The 18,577-nt window shown below is 33.8% G+C and overlaps 1 protein-coding gene across 1 annotated transcript; it reads left to right on the top strand.

The window, feature by feature from the left end:
• The first annotated feature begins 3,194 nt into the window (after positions 1 to 3,194).
• On the top strand, positions 3,195 to 14,920 carry LOC136025762 (ephrin type-A receptor 5-like). Its single transcript, XM_065701749.1, has 4 exons — positions 3,195 to 3,371; positions 9,628 to 9,780; positions 13,262 to 13,417; positions 14,730 to 14,920. The coding sequence occupies exons 1-4, from the start codon at positions 3,335 to 3,337 to the stop codon at positions 14,918 to 14,920; spliced, it is 537 nt and encodes a 178-aa protein (XP_065557821.1). The 5' UTR covers positions 3,195 to 3,334.
• Positions 14,921 to 18,577: the final 3,657 nt, after the last annotated feature.

The following is an 18,577-nucleotide window of genomic DNA, read 5'->3' as shown; positions in this document are numbered from 1 at the left end:
TTTTTTTTTTTACTTATGTCCTGGTCGTCATTTATACTCCCTGTGTCCCGGTGCTTTGTTGATTGCTAATCGAACATTCCTTTTGTCCTGGTCGCTTTCTCTTTGAGTGTCGTCATTTATTTTTTTCTTTTTTAGTTCTTTTAGTTTTTACCTTTTTTAGTTTTTTTTTAGTTTTTAGTTTTTTTAGTTTTTTACCTTTTTTTAGTTTTTTTAGTTTTTTAGCTTTTTTATTTTTTTTATTAGTTTTTAGTTTTTTTGTAGTTTTTGCCTTTTTTTTTAGTTTTTTGTCCTGGTCGCTTTCTCTTTGAGTGTCGTCATTTATTAGTTTTTTCCTTTTTTTTTTTAGTTTTTTATTGGTTTTTACCTTTATTTTAGCTTATTTTTCAGTTTTTTCCTTTTTTTTAGTTTTTTTTTATTTTTTATTTTTTTTAGTTTTTTACCTTTTTTTAGTTTTTTTAGTTTTTTTAGTTTTTTAGCTTTTTTACTTTTTTTATTAGTTTTTAGTTTTTTTTTTGTAGTTTTTGCCTTTTTTTAGTTTTTTCAGTTTTTTTTTTAGTTTTTTATTGGTTTTTACCTTTATAGTTTTTTTAGTTTTTTAGCTTTTTTATTTTTTTTATTAGTTTTTAGTTTTTTTTGTAGTTTTTGCCTTTTTTTAGTTTTTTCAGTTTTGACGTCACCTAATCCAGTTTTTTCAGGTGACGTCACCTGACACATCCATCCACACATCCATCCATCCATCCATCCACAGACAACTTATTTTTATATATATAGATATATATATATATATATATATATATATATATATATATATATATATATATATATATATATATATATATATATATATATATATGTTTTTAACTACGTAAAACTTGCGAATATACAACATTCTTTGCTGTCCCATTGTCTGTGCATATAAATAGATTGTCAGGTTTACCGACTCTTGAACATGCAACATATAATGGTCCATGGGAAAACAATCCGTATTCAGATCTATACCTCATGATTCTAATGATTACCCTTGAGCTTTGTTGATGGTGATTGCTAATCGACCATTCCCTGAGTCGCCATCGTCATTTATATATCCCCCTGTGCACCCCGGCGTCCCCTTTGTAGTTATGTCCCTGTGTCCCGATCGTCATTTATATTCCCTGTGTCCCGGTCGTCATTTGTGTCCCGGTGTTCCAGTCTGTGATTTCTCTTTTAGTGTCCCGGGCGTCATTTATATTCCTTGTGTCCCGGTGTCCCGGTCGTCATTTATATCCCCCTGTGCCCCCCGGCGTCCCCATTGTAGTTGTGTCCCTGTGTCCCGGTCGTCATTTATATTCCCTGTGTCCCGGTCGTCATTTGTATCCCGGTGTCCCGGTCTGTATATACATTCGTTTTTTAGTTTTGTTTTTCTCCTTTATTTTTTTCCTTTTTTCTTTTTTTTCTTTTTTAGTTTATTTAGATTTTTAGATTTTTTAGTTTTTTTATTAGTTTTTAGTTTTTTTGTAGTTTTTACCATTTTTTTAGTTTTTTTAGTTTTTTTTTTACTTATGTCCTGGTCGTCATTTATACTCCCTGTGTCCCGGTCGTCATTTGTGTCTCGGTGCTTTGTTGATTGCTAATTTATATTATATTTATATTTATATTTTTTATATTTATTAATATTTTTTTAGTTTTCTTTTTCTCTTATTTTTCAGTTTTTTCCTTTTTTTTAGTTTTTTCTTTTTTAGTTTTTAGTTTTTTTTTTTGTTTTTACCTTTTTTTAGTTTTTTTAGTTTTTTTAGTTTTTTAGCTTTTTTAGTTTTTTTATTAGTTTTTAGTTTTTTTTTAGTTTTTGCCTTTTTTTAGTTTTTTCAGTTTTTTTTAGTTTTTTACCTTTTTTAGTTTTTTTTAGTTTTTTAGCTTTTTTAGTTTTTTTTCTTTTTAGTTTTTTTTGTAGTTTTTACCTTTTTTAGTTTTTTTTCTTCTTTTGTATTAGTGTGAAATAATTCAGACGTCATATGCGGACAAACACGACGTCACTCGACAGACAGACAGACAGACATAACCCACAAACAACTTATTTTTATATATATTTATTCATATTTTTTTAGTTTTCTTTTTCTCTTTTATTTTTCAGTTTTTTCCTTTTTTTTAGTTTTTTTCTTTTTTAGTTTTTAGTTTTTTTTAGTTTTTTACCTTTTTTTAGTTTTTTTAGTTTTTTTAGTTTTTTAGCTTTTTTAGTTTTTTTATTAGTTTTTATTTTTTTTGTAGTTTTTGCCTTTTTTTATTTTTTTCAGTTTTTTTTTAGTTATTAGATTTTTACCTTTTTTCAGTTTTTTTTAGTTTTTTAGCTTTTTTAGTTTTTTTTCTTTTTAGTTTTTTTTTTGTAGTTTTTACCTTTTTTAGTTTTTTTCTTCTTTTGTATTAGTGTGAAATAATTCAGACGTCATATGCGAACAAACATGACGTCACCTGATCCATCCACAGATCCACACACAGACAACTTATTTTTATATATATAGATATATGTAAATGGTTATCAATATAAGGACCAAAAACGTTCCTTAGTAGGATCTAAAAACATGTGTATTTTATTTGTAATATTGAGTTTTTATGAGTTGATATTTTTTAAGTAATTCTGACTTAGTTTCACTCACGCTGGCTCTAGTGTTTCCACTAGCTCCTTTTTTTAGTCCGTTAAATGTTGGAAGTTTTCCGTAGAAAGTCCGTAGATAGCGTTTCAAATTCAGTAGAATATTTCCTAGGCCACTAGGTGCCCCAAAAGTCTCATGGTCCAAGTACATGACCGCAAAAACCTGGCAGCTTTTTCCATCTTAATGGTTTTGTCCAAAACCCTTACAACAAAAAGTACTAATGCCCACTACCACAGACATAAAAAGTCGCAGATCTGGGTCTATCAAAATTTGGGAATGTCGACTCATTGGTGTTGAACTGAAAATTGGAATATTTAGCAGTACTATTTGGTGATTTGGGGTAGATATTGTAATGAAAGGGTAAATATGACATTTTAAGTAGAATTCCACTTTTTCCATCGATATTTCGTAGATTCCGTAAGCGCGTATTTTATTTGGGATTTTGTGGCTGTGTGTGCTGTCAATAAATTCTACACAATTCTTACATTATAGATAATAAGACAAACAGACTCCTTAATAGGGTCATGAAAGTATGTTTATTTTGTTATGTAAAACGTTAAGTTCACTTGAGCTACATTTTGATTTTTCAGGGAACGCTTAACTGGACATATGTACCCTCTGATCAAACATCTATTCGAGTCAACTTTCCAAACAGAGAAGCAATTTATCAGTTTGCTATTTCTTCATTCTTGGCAGGAATATCAAGTGGAATGCGATGGGCAGCTTGTACTATACTCTCAAACAACGGTAAGTATCATTTTCATTGCCTGGCAATCCCTTAATGGATTTCGGGTTGTTCAGGTCCATAATTGTCTTATTCCTTTTTTTTTTTTTAAGTAGATCTTAGCGTCATAGAACAAAGGACAGAATTGACTTAGTATCATCCAGAGAGTATTCACAAACGATAGAAGCTAATACAAGTAAAAATAAATAAGAATCTTGCCTGTTAAAGCAAGCTCATTTTCTTAGAAGCTGATTGCACGTAGTCTTTTCTAAAATTTACCTAAAGTGTGTACTTAAAATGTACTTTAGTTCATTCTCAAAAGCATGAGTAAATACAAAAAAAAGTTAGTCCAGAAATATTTTTTTTTAAGTGTTGGCTGAAATATTGAAATGAAAAAAGGGAACTTTCTCCTCTGTTAGTTTTGCGAACTTAACTAATTTGGCCTCTGAACATTTAATGGCTGTGGTCTGAAAAGGTTTTGATCAAATTTGAACCGTTAAGTTACAATGGCGTTTCAAGTTTAACTTGTTGAGATTTGATGCGAAAGAACTTAACTTGCTCTTTTACAAATGCTTAAGGACATTCCCTGAAAGTAAAGATTAACACACCATAAAAAAAACTTCTATTGAATGCTAAATCATTTCTTCGTAAGCTGATTTGAGCAAATCTGTACTAAATATGGTTAGGGACAAAGCTTATGCTCAAAAGCTCAAAGGTCTAAGAATCATGGACATTATTTTCACTAGCTGACTGGCACATCAAAATCTAAAAGTTCTTATTTGCTCCATTTTGTTTTATATACTTGATTGGTTAGGTTTTTGAATCCCTCAGTTCGATATTTTTCATAGGCAATGCAATTGTACCGCCTAAGTAAAAAGCGACGAGGGCACAATGTATAATTGATATATCTATATATATATATATATATATATATATATATATATATATATATATATATATCTATATATATAAAAATAAGTTGTCTGTGGATGGATGTGTGGATGGATGTGTGGATGGATGTGTCAGGTGACGTCACCTGAAAAAACTGGATTAGGTGACGTCAAAACTGAAAAAACTAAAAAAAGGCAAAAACTACAAAAAAACTAAAAACTAATAAAAAAAATAAAAAAGCTAAAAAACTAAAAAAACTATAAAGGTAAAAACCAATAAAAAACTAAAAAAAAAACTGAAAAAACTAAAAAAAGGCAAAAACTACAAAAAAAAACTAAAAACTAATAAAAAAAGTAAAAAAGCTAAAAAACTAAAAAAACTAAAAAAACTAAAAAAAGGTAAAAAACTAAAAAAAATAAAAAATAAAAAAAAACTAAAAAAAAGGAAAAAACTGAAAAATAAGCTAAAATAAAGGTAAAAACCAATAAAAAACTAAAAAAAAAAAAGGAAAAAACTAATAAATGACGACACTCAAAGAGAAAGCGACCAGGACAAAAAACTAAAAAAAAAGGCAAAAACTACAAAAAAACTAAAAACTAATAAAAAAAATAAAAAAGCTAAAAAACTAAAAAAACTAAAAAAAGGTAAAAAACTAAAAAAACTAAAAACTAAAAAAAAACTAAAAAAGGTAAAAACTAAAAGAACTAAAAAAGAAAAAAATAAATGACGACACTCAAAGAGAAAGCGACCAGGACAAAAGGAATGTTCGATTAGCAATCAACAAAGCACCGGGACACAGGGAGTATAAATGACGACCAGGACACAAGTAAAAAAAAAATTAACAAAACTAAAAAGAAGGTAAAAACTACAAAAAAACTAAAAAGAAAAAAAAACTAAAAACTAATAAAAAAACTAAAAAATCTAAAAATCTAAATAAACTAAAAAAGAAAAAAAAAGGAAAAAAATAAAGGAGAAAAACAAAACTAAAAAACGAATGTATATACAGACCGGTACACCGGGATACAAATGACGACCGGGACACAGGGAATATAAATAACGACCGGGACACAGGGACACAACTACAACGGGGACACCGGGGGAAACAGGGGGATATAAATGACGACCGGGACAAAAAAACTAAAAAGAAATAAAAACTAAAAACTAATAAAAAAAACTAAAAAATCTAAAAATCTAAATAAGCTAAAAAAGAAAAAAAAAAGGAAAAAAATAAAGGAGAAAAACAAAACTAAAAAACGAATGTATATACAGACCGGGACACCGGGATACAAATGATGACCGGGACCCGGGACACAGGGAATATAAATGACGACCGGGACACAGGGACACAACTACAACGGGGACACCGGGGGAAACAGGGGGATAACCTGACAATCTATTTATATGCAAAGACAATGGGACAGCAAAGAATGTTGTATATTCGCAAGTTTTACGTAGTTAAAACCATATATATATATATATATCTATATTCACAGGTGGGACATAGGGACACAACTACAATGGCGCGTAACTATTATGGCGCGTAACGACTTACGCGCGCGGGGGGGCTTGGGGGGGGCGCGAAGCGCCCCCACCAACTAGGTGTTGGGGTGGCGCGAAGCGCCACCCCAACAGCTAGTATATATATATATATATATATATATATATATATATATATCTTCTATATATATAAAAATAAGTTGTCTGTCTGTGGATGTGTGGATGGATGTGTCAGGTGACGTCACCTGAAAAAACTGGATTAGGTGACGTCAAAACTGAAAAAACTAAAAAAAGGCAAAAACTACAAAAAAAACTAAAAACTAATAAAAAAAATAAAAAAGCTAAAAAACTAAAAAAACTATAAAGGTAAAAACCAATAAAAAACTAAAAAAAAAACTGAAAAATCTAAAAAAAGGCAAAAACTACAAAAAAAACTAAAAACTAATAAAAAAAGTAAAAAAGCTAAAAAACTAAAAAAACTAAAAAAACTAAAAAAACTAAAAAAAGGTAAAAAACTAAAAAAATAAAAAATAAAAAAAAAATAAAAAAAAGGAAAAAACTGAAAAATAAGCTAAAATAAAGGTAAAAACCAATAAAAAACTAAAAAAAAAGGAAAAAACTAATAAATGACGACACTCAAAGAGAAAGCGACCAGGACAAAAAACTAAAAAAAAAGGCAAAAACTACAAAAAAACTAAAAACTAATAAAAAAAATAAAAAAGCTAAAAAACTAAAAAAACTAAAAAAAGGTAAAAAACTAAAAAAACTAAAAACTAAAAAAAAACTAAAAAAGGTAAAAACTAAAAGAACTAAAAAAGAAAAAAATAAATGACGACACTCAAAGAGAAAGCGACCAGGACAAAAGGAATGTTCGATTAGCAATCAACAAAGCACCGGGACACAGGGAGTATAAATGACGACCAGGACACAAGTAAAAAAAAAAATTAACAAAACTAAAAAGAAGGTAAAAACTACAAAAAAAACTAAAAAGAAAAAAAAACTAAAAACTAATAAAAAAACTAAAAAAACTAAAAATCTAAATAAACTAAAAAAGAAAAAAAAAGGAAAAAAATAAAGGAGAAAAACAAAACTAAAAAACGAATGTATATACAGACCGGTACACCGGGATACAAATGACGACCGGGACACAGGGAATATAAATAACGACCGGGACACAGGGACATAACTACAACGGGGACACCGGGGGAAACAGGGGGATATAAATGACGACCGGGACAAAAAAACTAAAAAGAAATAAAAACTAAAAACTAATAAAAAAAACTAAAAAATCTAAAAATCTAAATAAGCTAAAAAAGAAAAAAAAAGGAAAAAAATAAAGGAGAAAAACAAAACTAAAAAACGAATGTATATACAGACCGGGACACCGGGATACAAATGATGACCGGGACCCGGGACACAGGGAATATAAATGACGACCGGGACACAGGGACACAACTACAACGGGGACACCGGGGGAAACAGGGGGATAACCTGACAATCTATTTATATGCAAAGACAATGGGACAGCAAAGAATGTTGTATATTCGCAAGTTTTACGTAGTTAAAACCATATATATATATATATCTATATTCACAGGTGGGACATAGGGACACAACTACAATGGCGCGTAACTATTATGGCGCGTAACGACTTACGCGCGCGGGGGGGCTTGGGGGGGGCGCGAAGCGCCCCCACCAACTAGGTGTTGGGGTGGCGCGAAGCGCCACCCCAACAGCTAGTATATATATATATATATATATATATATATATATAGTTCCTCAAGGCACTTCGTATATAAGAAGTTATCATAGAAACTCCGGAAAGAAAGCATTCGACTGGGAATCGAAAGTTTTGCGCCTTTTTTAAAAGTCATAAGTAATGGACGGCAACAAGCTCCCCTCCCGCGCACATTAATTCCCCAAACAAATCCAATCAAAATTTTGTGATAGCCATTTTAGTCAGCATAGTTGAAAGGTCTAGAGACTGCGTTTCTGGGTATATAACACCCGCCACCCACAGTCCGCGGGGTATTGCCAGTAAGCTGTGCAACTCGCCAATTGTTTACATGTAGTTTTTGTTATTGGGAATAGGGGGTGTGTTTGACCTTTAGTGCTAAAAAAAACCAAGGACATTCAGGTGAAGCCTTCAGATAACGTTGAGGGAAGTATTCGACTAAATCAGAACACGTTATGTGTATACAGGTTGTCAAAAGGACTTAGTTCAGAAGTGACTGAAGGTATTAAGTTTGAACCTTCAGGGAATGATGGGGTGGGGTAATCAATTGACCAAATATGAAATATTCGCACACTACTAATACTGTTACTAGTATTGCTCCTGCTGTTACTATTGTTACTACTATTACCATAACAGCCACTGCTACTACAACTGCTGCTTCTGTAGCGACTACTACTAAGGCTAAGGATATCGAGGTGATAATTTAAAAAGTTAAAAAGGATCCAAACATGCTATGTGCATGCAGGTTGTCAAAAGCGTGTATCACCATTATCTTAGGAACGGCTTGAAGTATGGACTGAAAACTTTCAGTTTAATGGTTTAGCAGTAATGAGAATAGAACGCGAAGAGTTAGACGCAATCACGTGGAAAGGAATAATTGGCTGAGGATGAGAAAGTCAGATTTAAATAAAGGGAAAATTTTGTTAACAAATGAAAATACCAAAAATATGGCCTGCTAATTTTTGGGGAAAAGATTTTTGCCCCTGGCGTAAGAGAGGTCAGAACTGTCACTGCATCCATCCTCTTCCCTCTGCCTAGGAACAGCTTAAAGCCGTCTTTTAATGGGAGTCGATAGGATATTGATTTTGTTCTTTGGTTATGCAACTCACAGCTTGTTATACAATTGCATAATATTAAGTCTTTTTGTTTTATTCCCTCAGTTGTTCCGAGGTAAATCGCAGGTATAATTATGTTTTAGAAATAACTAAGCACGTTACGCAATTATATTTTTTCAGATTGTGCAAAACTTATCTCTTCTTTCATTTTTTATGGTTTAATTCCTTTTTGTTTGTATTTTTTATTTGAAGGCCTTACTCTTCGGGCGTTGAATATTATTTATGGATGCAAAGTAGATTTATGAATGATGATTCACGAATAGATAGTGAGCGTATTGTTAACAGACTCATTATCAGGAACTTATCTCGGGAGCAGAAGGGAGAATGATTTCGATAAAATGCCAGAAATAGAAAAATAGTCAGATTTTCCCTGCTGATAGGGGAATACAAGAATAATCAGATTTCGGAAGGGTCCTGGGCCTGATCAGTCACACACACACAAAGTCTGCTCATGGTCCACATTTGCATGATTTAATTTTTCTAAGGAAGAAATGTTTTTTGGGGTGGTTCAAAATCGAATTAATGAAAAAAAAGTAGGTGATTTGTATGGAAGTACTTGATATTATGGAAAAAGTTGTAAAAACGGAGCCGAGATTTAAATAGGGAGAATCCCTGGGCTCCTCTTTCTATAAGTGTAGCTATTCTATGCGCCTACCTGTTCTATTTGAGTTCTGCTTAATTCAAATTTCTAGAAAACGCTTACCTTTTTTAAGCATTAAAATATTTGCGCCCTTGGAACATCTAGTAGTCACGTGGGAAGAATAGGGATTTAAGACAACCACATTAAAAAAAAAAAAATTGGTTTTTCAAATAAAAAAAGTGACGTGAAAAACTTAGTGAATGGAAATTATCCTCTATGCGGAGGGGCTGGGTGTTGCCTTAACCTCTTCGTCACGCTAATGTTTAGCTTATGATTAATTGAGAGAACAATTAGTATCAACAAAAGTAGTCTGCAGCGGACTTGCCCAATTACATGATTCCGTGTGGATGTAACCCTGATAATCTTTTATAAGAGATAATTCTTTTACTTTTCTTTTTCAGTGCTTGATAAAATAACAGAATTTGAGATTAATGGTGTCAGCAATACTTCTCTGAGTATACGATGGAAGTTGGAATGTGCTGATTCAACAGCTTACATAGATCATTTCAATATTTATTATTGTCCCTTCAATATCTATTTTGGAGAATGCTCAGGTATTCTATTTTTATTTATTTTTTTGCCGTTCTCTAATTTCATTGACCCTCTGGAACTGACGTTGTTTAGACAGAATCAACGATGTGGCTTTTCGAACATTCTTCAAATATTACCTGATGCTTTTGTCAGCACACATGGAGACTAGGGGACATGTGGAAAATTTCAGGGACACCTGGTGTGAAATCTCTCCTTTCGTCATGGATAAATCGAAAAATAGTGACCCCAACTCATTTTTCAAGCTATTCCCACCTGTTACTTCGACTTTTTGTAATGTTTGGTTGTGTTCTTTGTTTGGATATGACTATATTTTTTAGATTCTATTTCTTTTTAGTTGTTTCTCGTTTTTGGACGTGCTTAAAAAGAAAACGGAAAATAAATTAGCTGCACTTATAATATAAAATTATTTTTGTCTGCTTACTAACAAAAAAGAATCGGATTAAGCAAAAATGTTTAGAACAAAAAGACGTAAAAAACAACAACAACTAAACAGCACTCGGAAATAAAGTTAAATTGCTGGAAATGAACAGGATATTTTTTTGAAATGAATTTATTGCTGCAAAACAACGGGAAACTCAGCACAAATTTCAAGTAACGACGAAAGCTCGAACAGTCTTTAGCGGCTTTGTCTTATATAGCAAAGTCCAAAGTGTCAAAATATATAGCCTGGCAATATACGAAGTGGCAATTTAGCGAGTACACATTTGTTAGGACTGCACTTTTGCGCCTACTTTAATTCTGACAATATTATGGCTATGGTGACACTAAAAGCCATGAATGTGAAATGTTTAGAGAATTAGTCCGTTTGTGTGGATAAAAATGAAATCAACAACCCCCTAACCCAAGAATTCTTCCCTAAATCAAATACTAGAAATCTCATTTCAAGATACACAACATCTTTTATAACTAGGTTTCAAGAAATTTCGACAAAACTGAAAGGTGTCAAAACAGTTTATTCATCACTTTTTGAAAAGTTTCTGCACACAGATCATTTGACTTTTTAGTAGTGTCTACGTTTATTTAATTAATTTTTTTCGTATTGATGAAAATAATGAATCTAACTATACATGGGTGTATCTAGTTTTGCTACTTTGTTTGATTTTGGGTAATCCTAGTGAAGCATTCCCCCTCTAAGTTTGCTAAATTAATCACAAAGTTCTTGATTTACTTTTATCAAAAAACTATTTAAGTAAATTTTTACAGTTAAGCTTACAGCTGGTTTTACTGTCAGTTAGATGCAAGTTCTTCGCACATTTCTAGTTTACATTTCCTTTTGTAATACAGTATATTTTAAACTTCTATCATGTAAACTTTTTTAAATTTTTTTAGTATTATTTGACTATGTCTTATTTTAGAAAAGAAATAAAAACGGAAACCCTGGCATCACAGTTAATAAACTTGGTCCCGAGTGCATAACAGTCTTGTCTTAAGTATAAAACTAGTTTTATGCTTGGGATATTGGTTTACCATTACAACTGAAACTATTTGTAATCAATGATGTAAAAAAGAAGTCATTTACTCGAATTCCCCCTTCCTTAAACATGTATTCAGTGAGAATCTGTTGTAATATCTTTTTAATAAATAGAAATATTGTTTTATGTATCCTTTCTTAAGAAAAACATTGAAACTGTTTTATGTAAATCACGATTTAAAGCTAATAGTCAAAATGAAGAAATACTTGAAACTTAAAAAAAAATTAGAAAATCCATGAAGTATTCCTGTCACTCACATTCAATCTCTGGCTTCGTTTAGTCTCCATTCTCCCTGGCTCTTATTTTGAGGAAATAGGGGCTGGTTGAGGGATGGCACTTACTGAATAACTAATTCTTTTTTCATCTGTCTTTGAGCCTCTCACTGGCTTTTACATTTGTCTTAATCAATTTCATAGTATCTAAGAGGGATGCATCTTCATTGTCCTCTGTGTTCGGGACTCCGGGAGCGTCTTTTGTTGTGGCTTTGCCGCTTTTATCCTAGCTTGATTGAGTTCCCCATGTAAGCTGATGTGCGAACTCTCTCTCCTCTTCTTAGATCAGTCCAGCCCAACTACATAGTGGACATTGCTTAGCTCCTTCTGTACTAGTGTGCTCCTTTCTGCCTTACCACCAGGCTGACGTTGCCTTCTGATATTAGTAAATCCAAGTTCTGTTTTTATGCCAATTTAGTATGCATCTGAAATGAAAGCTCTTGGTGCAAATTATGTCTCATATGAATTCGCTCTCAAGTTGCTAAAAATGCCCTCTCTCCGTGAGTGCAGCAACGAACTTATCCTCAAGTTTGGACACTCACAACTCGCGAGTCAGAAGCATTGTTCGTTGCTGCCACCTCTTTGTACAAAGTGTCTGCCTCCTCGAAGCGGGAATAAAATTGAACCATTAAGATACTGTACGGATCTTTGCGCACTCTTTTGTCCCTTTTTGTCAGTGAATTCAATCATTCGTAATATATTTACCTTGTAGTTTATTGACGTTGTAAAAAATAGCATGATTAATTGCTGTCTAGGCTAAAATTATGAAATCTGTTTTTATTAAATGAATCTTGAATGAGGGAATGTAAGAACCAGACAAATATTTTTATGCGAGGTTTGTATGTTTGGTTATCCCAGGACATAAAAATATAGTGGATTCTAAATTATACTTAGTATCCCTAATTTTAATGGTCAGTGAAGTGCTTAGGAACATACTTCGAAATGCCAATCTGTTCGAAATGGTTGAGTCCTATATTAAACAACGCTTCATGTCATGAGATGACCTAAACGGTAATCCCAGTGCTAAAATAACCGTAGTTGGACAACTTTACCTTACTGAAGGAATCATATGCATACAGAAACATTTTCTCTCTATTGACTGACAGTATGAAACTATTCGATATAGTGGAACCACGTGTGCTCCACTGTGTATCTGTGAAAAAGCCCCAAAACAAATGGCATTCCTCAGGTAGACTTGCCAAAATAATAAATAGACATACTAACTCGCGAACTGTTTGCAAAATCTGACCATTTCCTTTGCAGTGAAAGTAGATGATACTGTCATCGTGAATATATACCTGCCGATAGACTATAGAGATGAAAGTTCTGAAACGAAGTTTCTCTAGCATACGGAAAATTGAGTAAAATTAGAGCCTCTCACCTCCATTGGGTTTTGTTGGGCGAATTTAACTGTGACTTGAGAACAGTGATAATCCACGTATAACTCTGCTTCTTAGTCCGATTCCAAATGAAAGTGCTCTTCTACCCAAATCTGTCCATTTCAAGTATATATACCCCTTGGGATCAGTGTTTAACCTTCATCACGTGCTTGTTTCCAGTAGTATTGCCAGTCTTACACTAAGCGCAACCGTGCCGTCGGTTCTGTTCAGTTGGTTATATAAAGTGATTAACAACAACCACAACAATGATAACAAATTAGGTCACTTAATACCGAGCCCCTCCTCTGTTTTATTTTTTAATGTGCAAATTAATTAATTATTTATTATGTATTTTTAAAGGGAAAAACGAAACTAAGCAAGTGGATTCAATGTTAGACAGTTACGTCATAACAAATCTAGAGTCTGCTACGGATTATATTGTCCAGATATCTGCTTCTGCTGGGGGGAATGATGGAAGGATCAGTGATCCAGCTATGAACACAACTGCCGAAGGGAGTAAGTTGAACTGCTATTTATAGTATTCAGAAAAATACATATTGACAGGGAAGATGAGTCTCTCTCTCTCTCTCTCTCTCTCTCTCTCTCTCTCTCTCTCTCTCTCTCTCTCTCTCTCTCTCTCTCTCTCTCTCTCTCTCTCTCTCTCTCTCTCTCTCTCTCTCTCTCTCTCTCCCTCTCCCTCTCTTTGAAGCAATACTCTCAAATTTTCTTTGTCTAAAAAGACCAGGTCCCGCAGTAAAATTCTCAGAATTAACTCCTTTCTACAACCAAATCTTTTTTAATTAAGTTTTGTGAGTGACAGCCTGATGAATGAATCGGAGTTGTTTTTGAGCTCCTATTTTTGTGAATAAAGCTATTTACATGATTCAAGGTAAATTCCTTTGGCCAAAACTTCATATTTCATTATGATTGGCTTTACGTTTCCTGAATTACGTCTCATCGCGAAGGAGGATAAGGTTATACTGGAAACTCAAAACAGAGTTGTTTTGGACGTATTTCATGATGAGAATTTTTCGTTTAAGATTTGCCAACGAGTGCGAATGGGATGAAGAGCTTAAACTATATTTTGCTAGCTTATATTTCGAAGTTTTGGTTTAGTTCTCTTGTACGGTTTATAAGAGCTGCTCGATGGCCTTTTTTTTTGTGTGTGTGTGTGTGCTTTTACATCGCCATTGAAAGCCACTTGTTGTTTATGAAAAGACACTTCAATTTAGGTTCGGAACCTATGAGTGGTTCTGAGTTATCCGTCATTGGTTTCCTATATATTTTCTGCTAGTTTCCTTTATTGTCGTTTCAAGCATCATAGTGTTCTGCCATACTGCTTTTGAAATCGTTTCTTTGTTGTTTTTGTTTTTCGCTTCATCATTAAGACTCGAGGTATAAAGAATCCATATGTATTTCCAGCAAAAAATATAAATATTTCGACCTGATTTAAATATCCGTGCCTATTTTAGCTTCTTCTTCATGGAGGGGGGGGGGGTTGTCAGTAAGTTGTGCCTTTAATATCTCGCAGCTATATCATCTCGGATTTTTTTTTTTTTACAGGCTTTGAAGTTTCTGCCATTTTTTGTTTTTGTCCTTCATATTTTTTTAGTTATTATTTGAATTAGAGGTTTATCCTCCTCCTTCCCATCTCCTCTTAACCCACTTTCTTCCTAGTGTTTTATGAGTGCTTATGAACAGCAAATTATCTTAAATTACCACCTTTTTTGAAGCGGTAGGTGCAACCTAGTAAAGGACGATTTTCAACATATATCCATCAGAATTTTTTGCTGCCGTCCTTTTTTTGCAATATCCTTTTTTCTTCTAGTTCCAAGTCCTCCCGCAAATGTTGTTGCAGAGGATATTACCAATGCCAGTCTAACCGTTGTATGGTTTGAGCCGCTCAAACCGAATGGGCAAATCATTGAGTATAAAGTGGAACGCGGGGAATTTTCTGAAACAACTATGACCACGGTAATGTATTCTTTTATTTGTGTTATGACCCTGAATAGGAATTAATTAGTTTTGCAATCATTTGGATCAATACTTGAACCTGTCAGAATCCCGTCTGATCAAGTTCACTTTTCACTCATTTTAAAGACTGTTATTTTTACCTCATACTTTTCAAGTTTCATATAAAAGTCTTATTAGGTGGTACAAATACCACATGACGAGGATTAAAGTGAGAAAAATGGAATTTCACAACCTAGTTTTCTGCTAGAATGTGTACGGGGATCGCACTCTGATGATTCTCCGTGGTCCCCATTTGGCCAACATTAAGCTGGAAGGGTAAACAAGAATAATACTGGTGGCATGTGAGTACGTCATTCTTAAGCTAACTTTCTATGAAATGAAGTAGAAAAAAACCCACACAATAAAAGAAAAAACAGGAATGCGTTTGCCTTCCTGTCACTCGCATTTAGCCTCTGGCTCCTTTTTTCTACTTGCATTTAGAACCTTGCCTAGGAGACGGCACTAGAAAGTATGTGCATTTAGCTCTAATAGGCCTTTATTTTCTATTGACGGGAACAGCTCACAACCTAGAACGAGAAGAGATGTTTGTCATGGGGGCACATTATGGAGTTGTGACAGGCAAACTGAGGCTTAACAATGATAAAGGATATGTGTGGGCAGTAATTGGTTTAGTTAAGTGATATACAATACCGTTGTAGGACCAAGAGGTACTGGATAAAGCTATGGATGAAGGCAGAGACCAACTGCTGATTTTTTCTAACCCAAGGGGACGGAACATTCAAAAGTTCGAATTTAGCAACAAAGGGTATAGTAAAAGGATATGAGGTACAGATATGGGGGACATTTATCAACTGTTGATGGGCTTTAAAACCGCGGGAAGACGAATTTGGAACATCACTGGTATTTGGAATGTCAGTAATCAAACAAAAACCGACAGATATTGCGGTGAAAATCCGAAATAAAAATGAAGAAATTTTAGTGCAAGAAGCTGGCAATAATGTCAGTGCTCAAAGTGCCGGGCTACTGGCATGATTTCTCTTAACTGTGATATTCTTTCATAAACAAGCGGAACAATAAATGACCCAGGTCAACACGAAACAGTAGTTTGCATTCCCAAACCCGTTGCAGATTCAAGTAGCGGTCGAGAATCTCTCTCAGATATCTCTACGACCCCTCATCACCAACCAGCTTAACCTATTTTTAAGAAACATATGGGTTCACTTCTAACGAAATGAAACTATATATGCGTTGCTCGGACAATGTGAGGTGTTGCGGCAACATTTGTTCGGCTTCGCCGAGTAAAGTGTTGTGAGAGCGACACTTTGGTTTTGTTTCCTCGCTTCGATTAAACGCTGAAATTGTTAATCTCTAAGGATCTTAAAATAAAGACTAAGTACGCCAACTCGCAAAAGTTGCAAACCCCTCATTGCAACTAGCAAAAGTTGCAAACTCCTCTTCGTTGAATATTATTGTAGCCTAACAGCCGATTATGACTTAGAAGTCCCCTACATGTCTTACCACTGGAACCAAATTGATTACCACTAAATACACCGGAAACAAATAATAGCTACACCTACTAGCAAAAGTTGCGAACCCCTCATTGCCGAATATGATAATGAGCTAACAGCCGACTGTTGCTTAACACTCCCCTACATGTCTCACAACTAGTATCGGCCAATTTTTGGTTTCAGTGTGTACCTGACTGAAGTTGTTACCCCTTTTAAACTTTCAAACTGGTATATCTCATGAAGGAATTTTTCTATCAAAAAGTGGTTGACATTACTTTGATCAGCTCATCAAGATATATCGACTACCGTCGAAAAAAAAAAAATCTATCTGCCTTAGTTCAAAAATTCTTACGTCATCATTTAGAAAGGAGCAAAGGATAAACTCTTAATTTCTTTAGCAATGAGAGAACTTTTAAAGTTTAAGAGGCACACCTGATACAATTTCTCTACCGCAATCCCAATTGCTGATAACTGAATGATAAACTCAGCTAAAATCCCGAACAGAAATGGGTAAAAACATTAGATTTTTGGCCCCAGGCAAGATTTCTACGAAGCCTTCCAAAATACAGTTATATTCATCAATCCAGTCTAAGGTCCACACTCCGTAAAAACCGCAGAGGTTATACCCTTACCACTTTCTAAGAATAAACTGAAATCGGGGTGCTAGAAAAAAAAAAGAAAAAAGAACACTACAAAACTAAAGTGTTGTTCTCGCAATATAATTTCAGTGCGCATTACTTTAATATTTGCGAATCGAAAAATACTCATAAAACTTTGATTCTTTGTTTTGTTTGGCTAGCTGCCATTTATCTAGTGGGGCTCTAAGGGCTAGGGGAACTGCTGGTAAAAGGGCGTCCATCAATGCAAAATGGCGTAAGTGGAAGACAGTTGAGGTCTATTGAAGCAACATGATGGCAGTAAAACACATCGGAATTGTGTGTCAGCAGGGGCACAATTCAAGACAATTCGCACTGATATTTCGAGAAGCCTAGTGAATGGCTTTAGTCGGTCCAGGTCTCAAGAGGTTAAAGAAAATACAAGTCATGTAAAGTACATTTTTTTCGTTTTTTGCGTTCTTGGCCATAGGGTAACCTTCGAGTCGTTCTGGCGAATCAGAAACATCCACAAACCAGGGTAATTTCGTTGAATTGATAGAGGAAATATCTAAAGGCGACGAAAAGCTGAAGGCCACATTAAAACGCCGATTTGGTCACTATTGCGGTCCTCAATACCAAACCAATGCATTTACACTGATAGGAAATACCTCGCGGCAAGATATTATTTCAGGAGTAAAATCAGCTAATTACTACGCTATTCTTGTTGACCAGACAAAGTTTCTTGAAAAGAGCAATTGGCGATCCTACCAAGGTGGATATCAAATGGAAGAGCAGTATAGCAACTGATCGGCTACAAATATTAGACGCCGAAAGCTGATCCACCTCGATTTGTAAAATTATAGAAAGTTTTTTTTTGTAGATTTGATGTTGTGTGTTGCCTAATGTTATGACGGCGCATTTGTTATGAATGGGGAATCTAAGGGAGTACAAGGAAAGCATAGGGAGAAGAGTTATAAGGGCTCTCAAGGAGTTCTAGAATCCCTGGAAAAGAGTTATAAGGGCTCTCAAAATAGTTCAGTTAGAAATTCCAGCTTATAGTCAATTGGTGTCTACTCATTATGATATAAGTATGAAAAATTACTAATGGTCAATCCAATTCAAGACGTGTCGATGGATGTCGTTTAAGATTGTCATTCTTTTTGACCAGTTATAAAAACAATCCTATACTGATTATTCGATACTTCAATGGGAAAAGGGTTTCCCCGGAAGGTTTTAAATTAATTGGAAAAAAAGCTTTCCGAAAAGGAGTTATTCAGAGGAAAATAAAGAACCATATTAAACTGAAGACCATCAGAAATGAATTTCTATTAGAATACAAACTCAAAACGACCAGAAATTACTCATAAAGAAAAAATAGACCCAAAACGAACAGAAATTGAAAAAAACAATTATAGCAAACAAGCATACATCGGGTAGTAATATAAATGAATAAATAAATCTTAAAACGATTAAAACTTATATTGAATGTTCAAACCAAACTTATAACGAACAAAAATCACTACAAACAAGAATTTGGCTACTGCCCTCTTCCCTAACTGTGAAACTCTAAAGCCTACGGAGCTATGGGGCATGGATTT

The sequence above is a fragment of the Artemia franciscana genome, chromosome 4 (assembly GCF_032884065.1).
Source record: "Artemia franciscana chromosome 4, ASM3288406v1, whole genome shotgun sequence".
In the NCBI taxonomy this organism is placed as follows: domain Eukaryota; kingdom Metazoa; phylum Arthropoda; class Branchiopoda; order Anostraca; family Artemiidae; genus Artemia; species Artemia franciscana.
Note: the sequence above shows the minus strand (reverse complement) of the source record. Positions and strands in the feature narration are given on the sequence as shown.

What these genes read in the sequence shown, in the direction of transcription:
- LOC136025762 (XM_065701749.1), top strand. Translation starts at nt 3,335, where the DNA reads ATGCGATGGGCAGCTTGTACTATACTCTCAAACAACG. An exon ending in TACTATACTCTCAAACAACG is followed by an intron (nt 3,372 to 9,627) that starts GTAAGTATCATT and finishes TTTCTTTTTCAG; the next exon opens with TGCTTGATAAAATAACAGAA. An exon ending in CTATTTTGGAGAATGCTCAG is followed by an intron (nt 9,781 to 13,261) that starts GTATTCTATTTT and finishes GTATTTTTAAAG; the next exon opens with GGAAAAACGAAACTAAGCAA.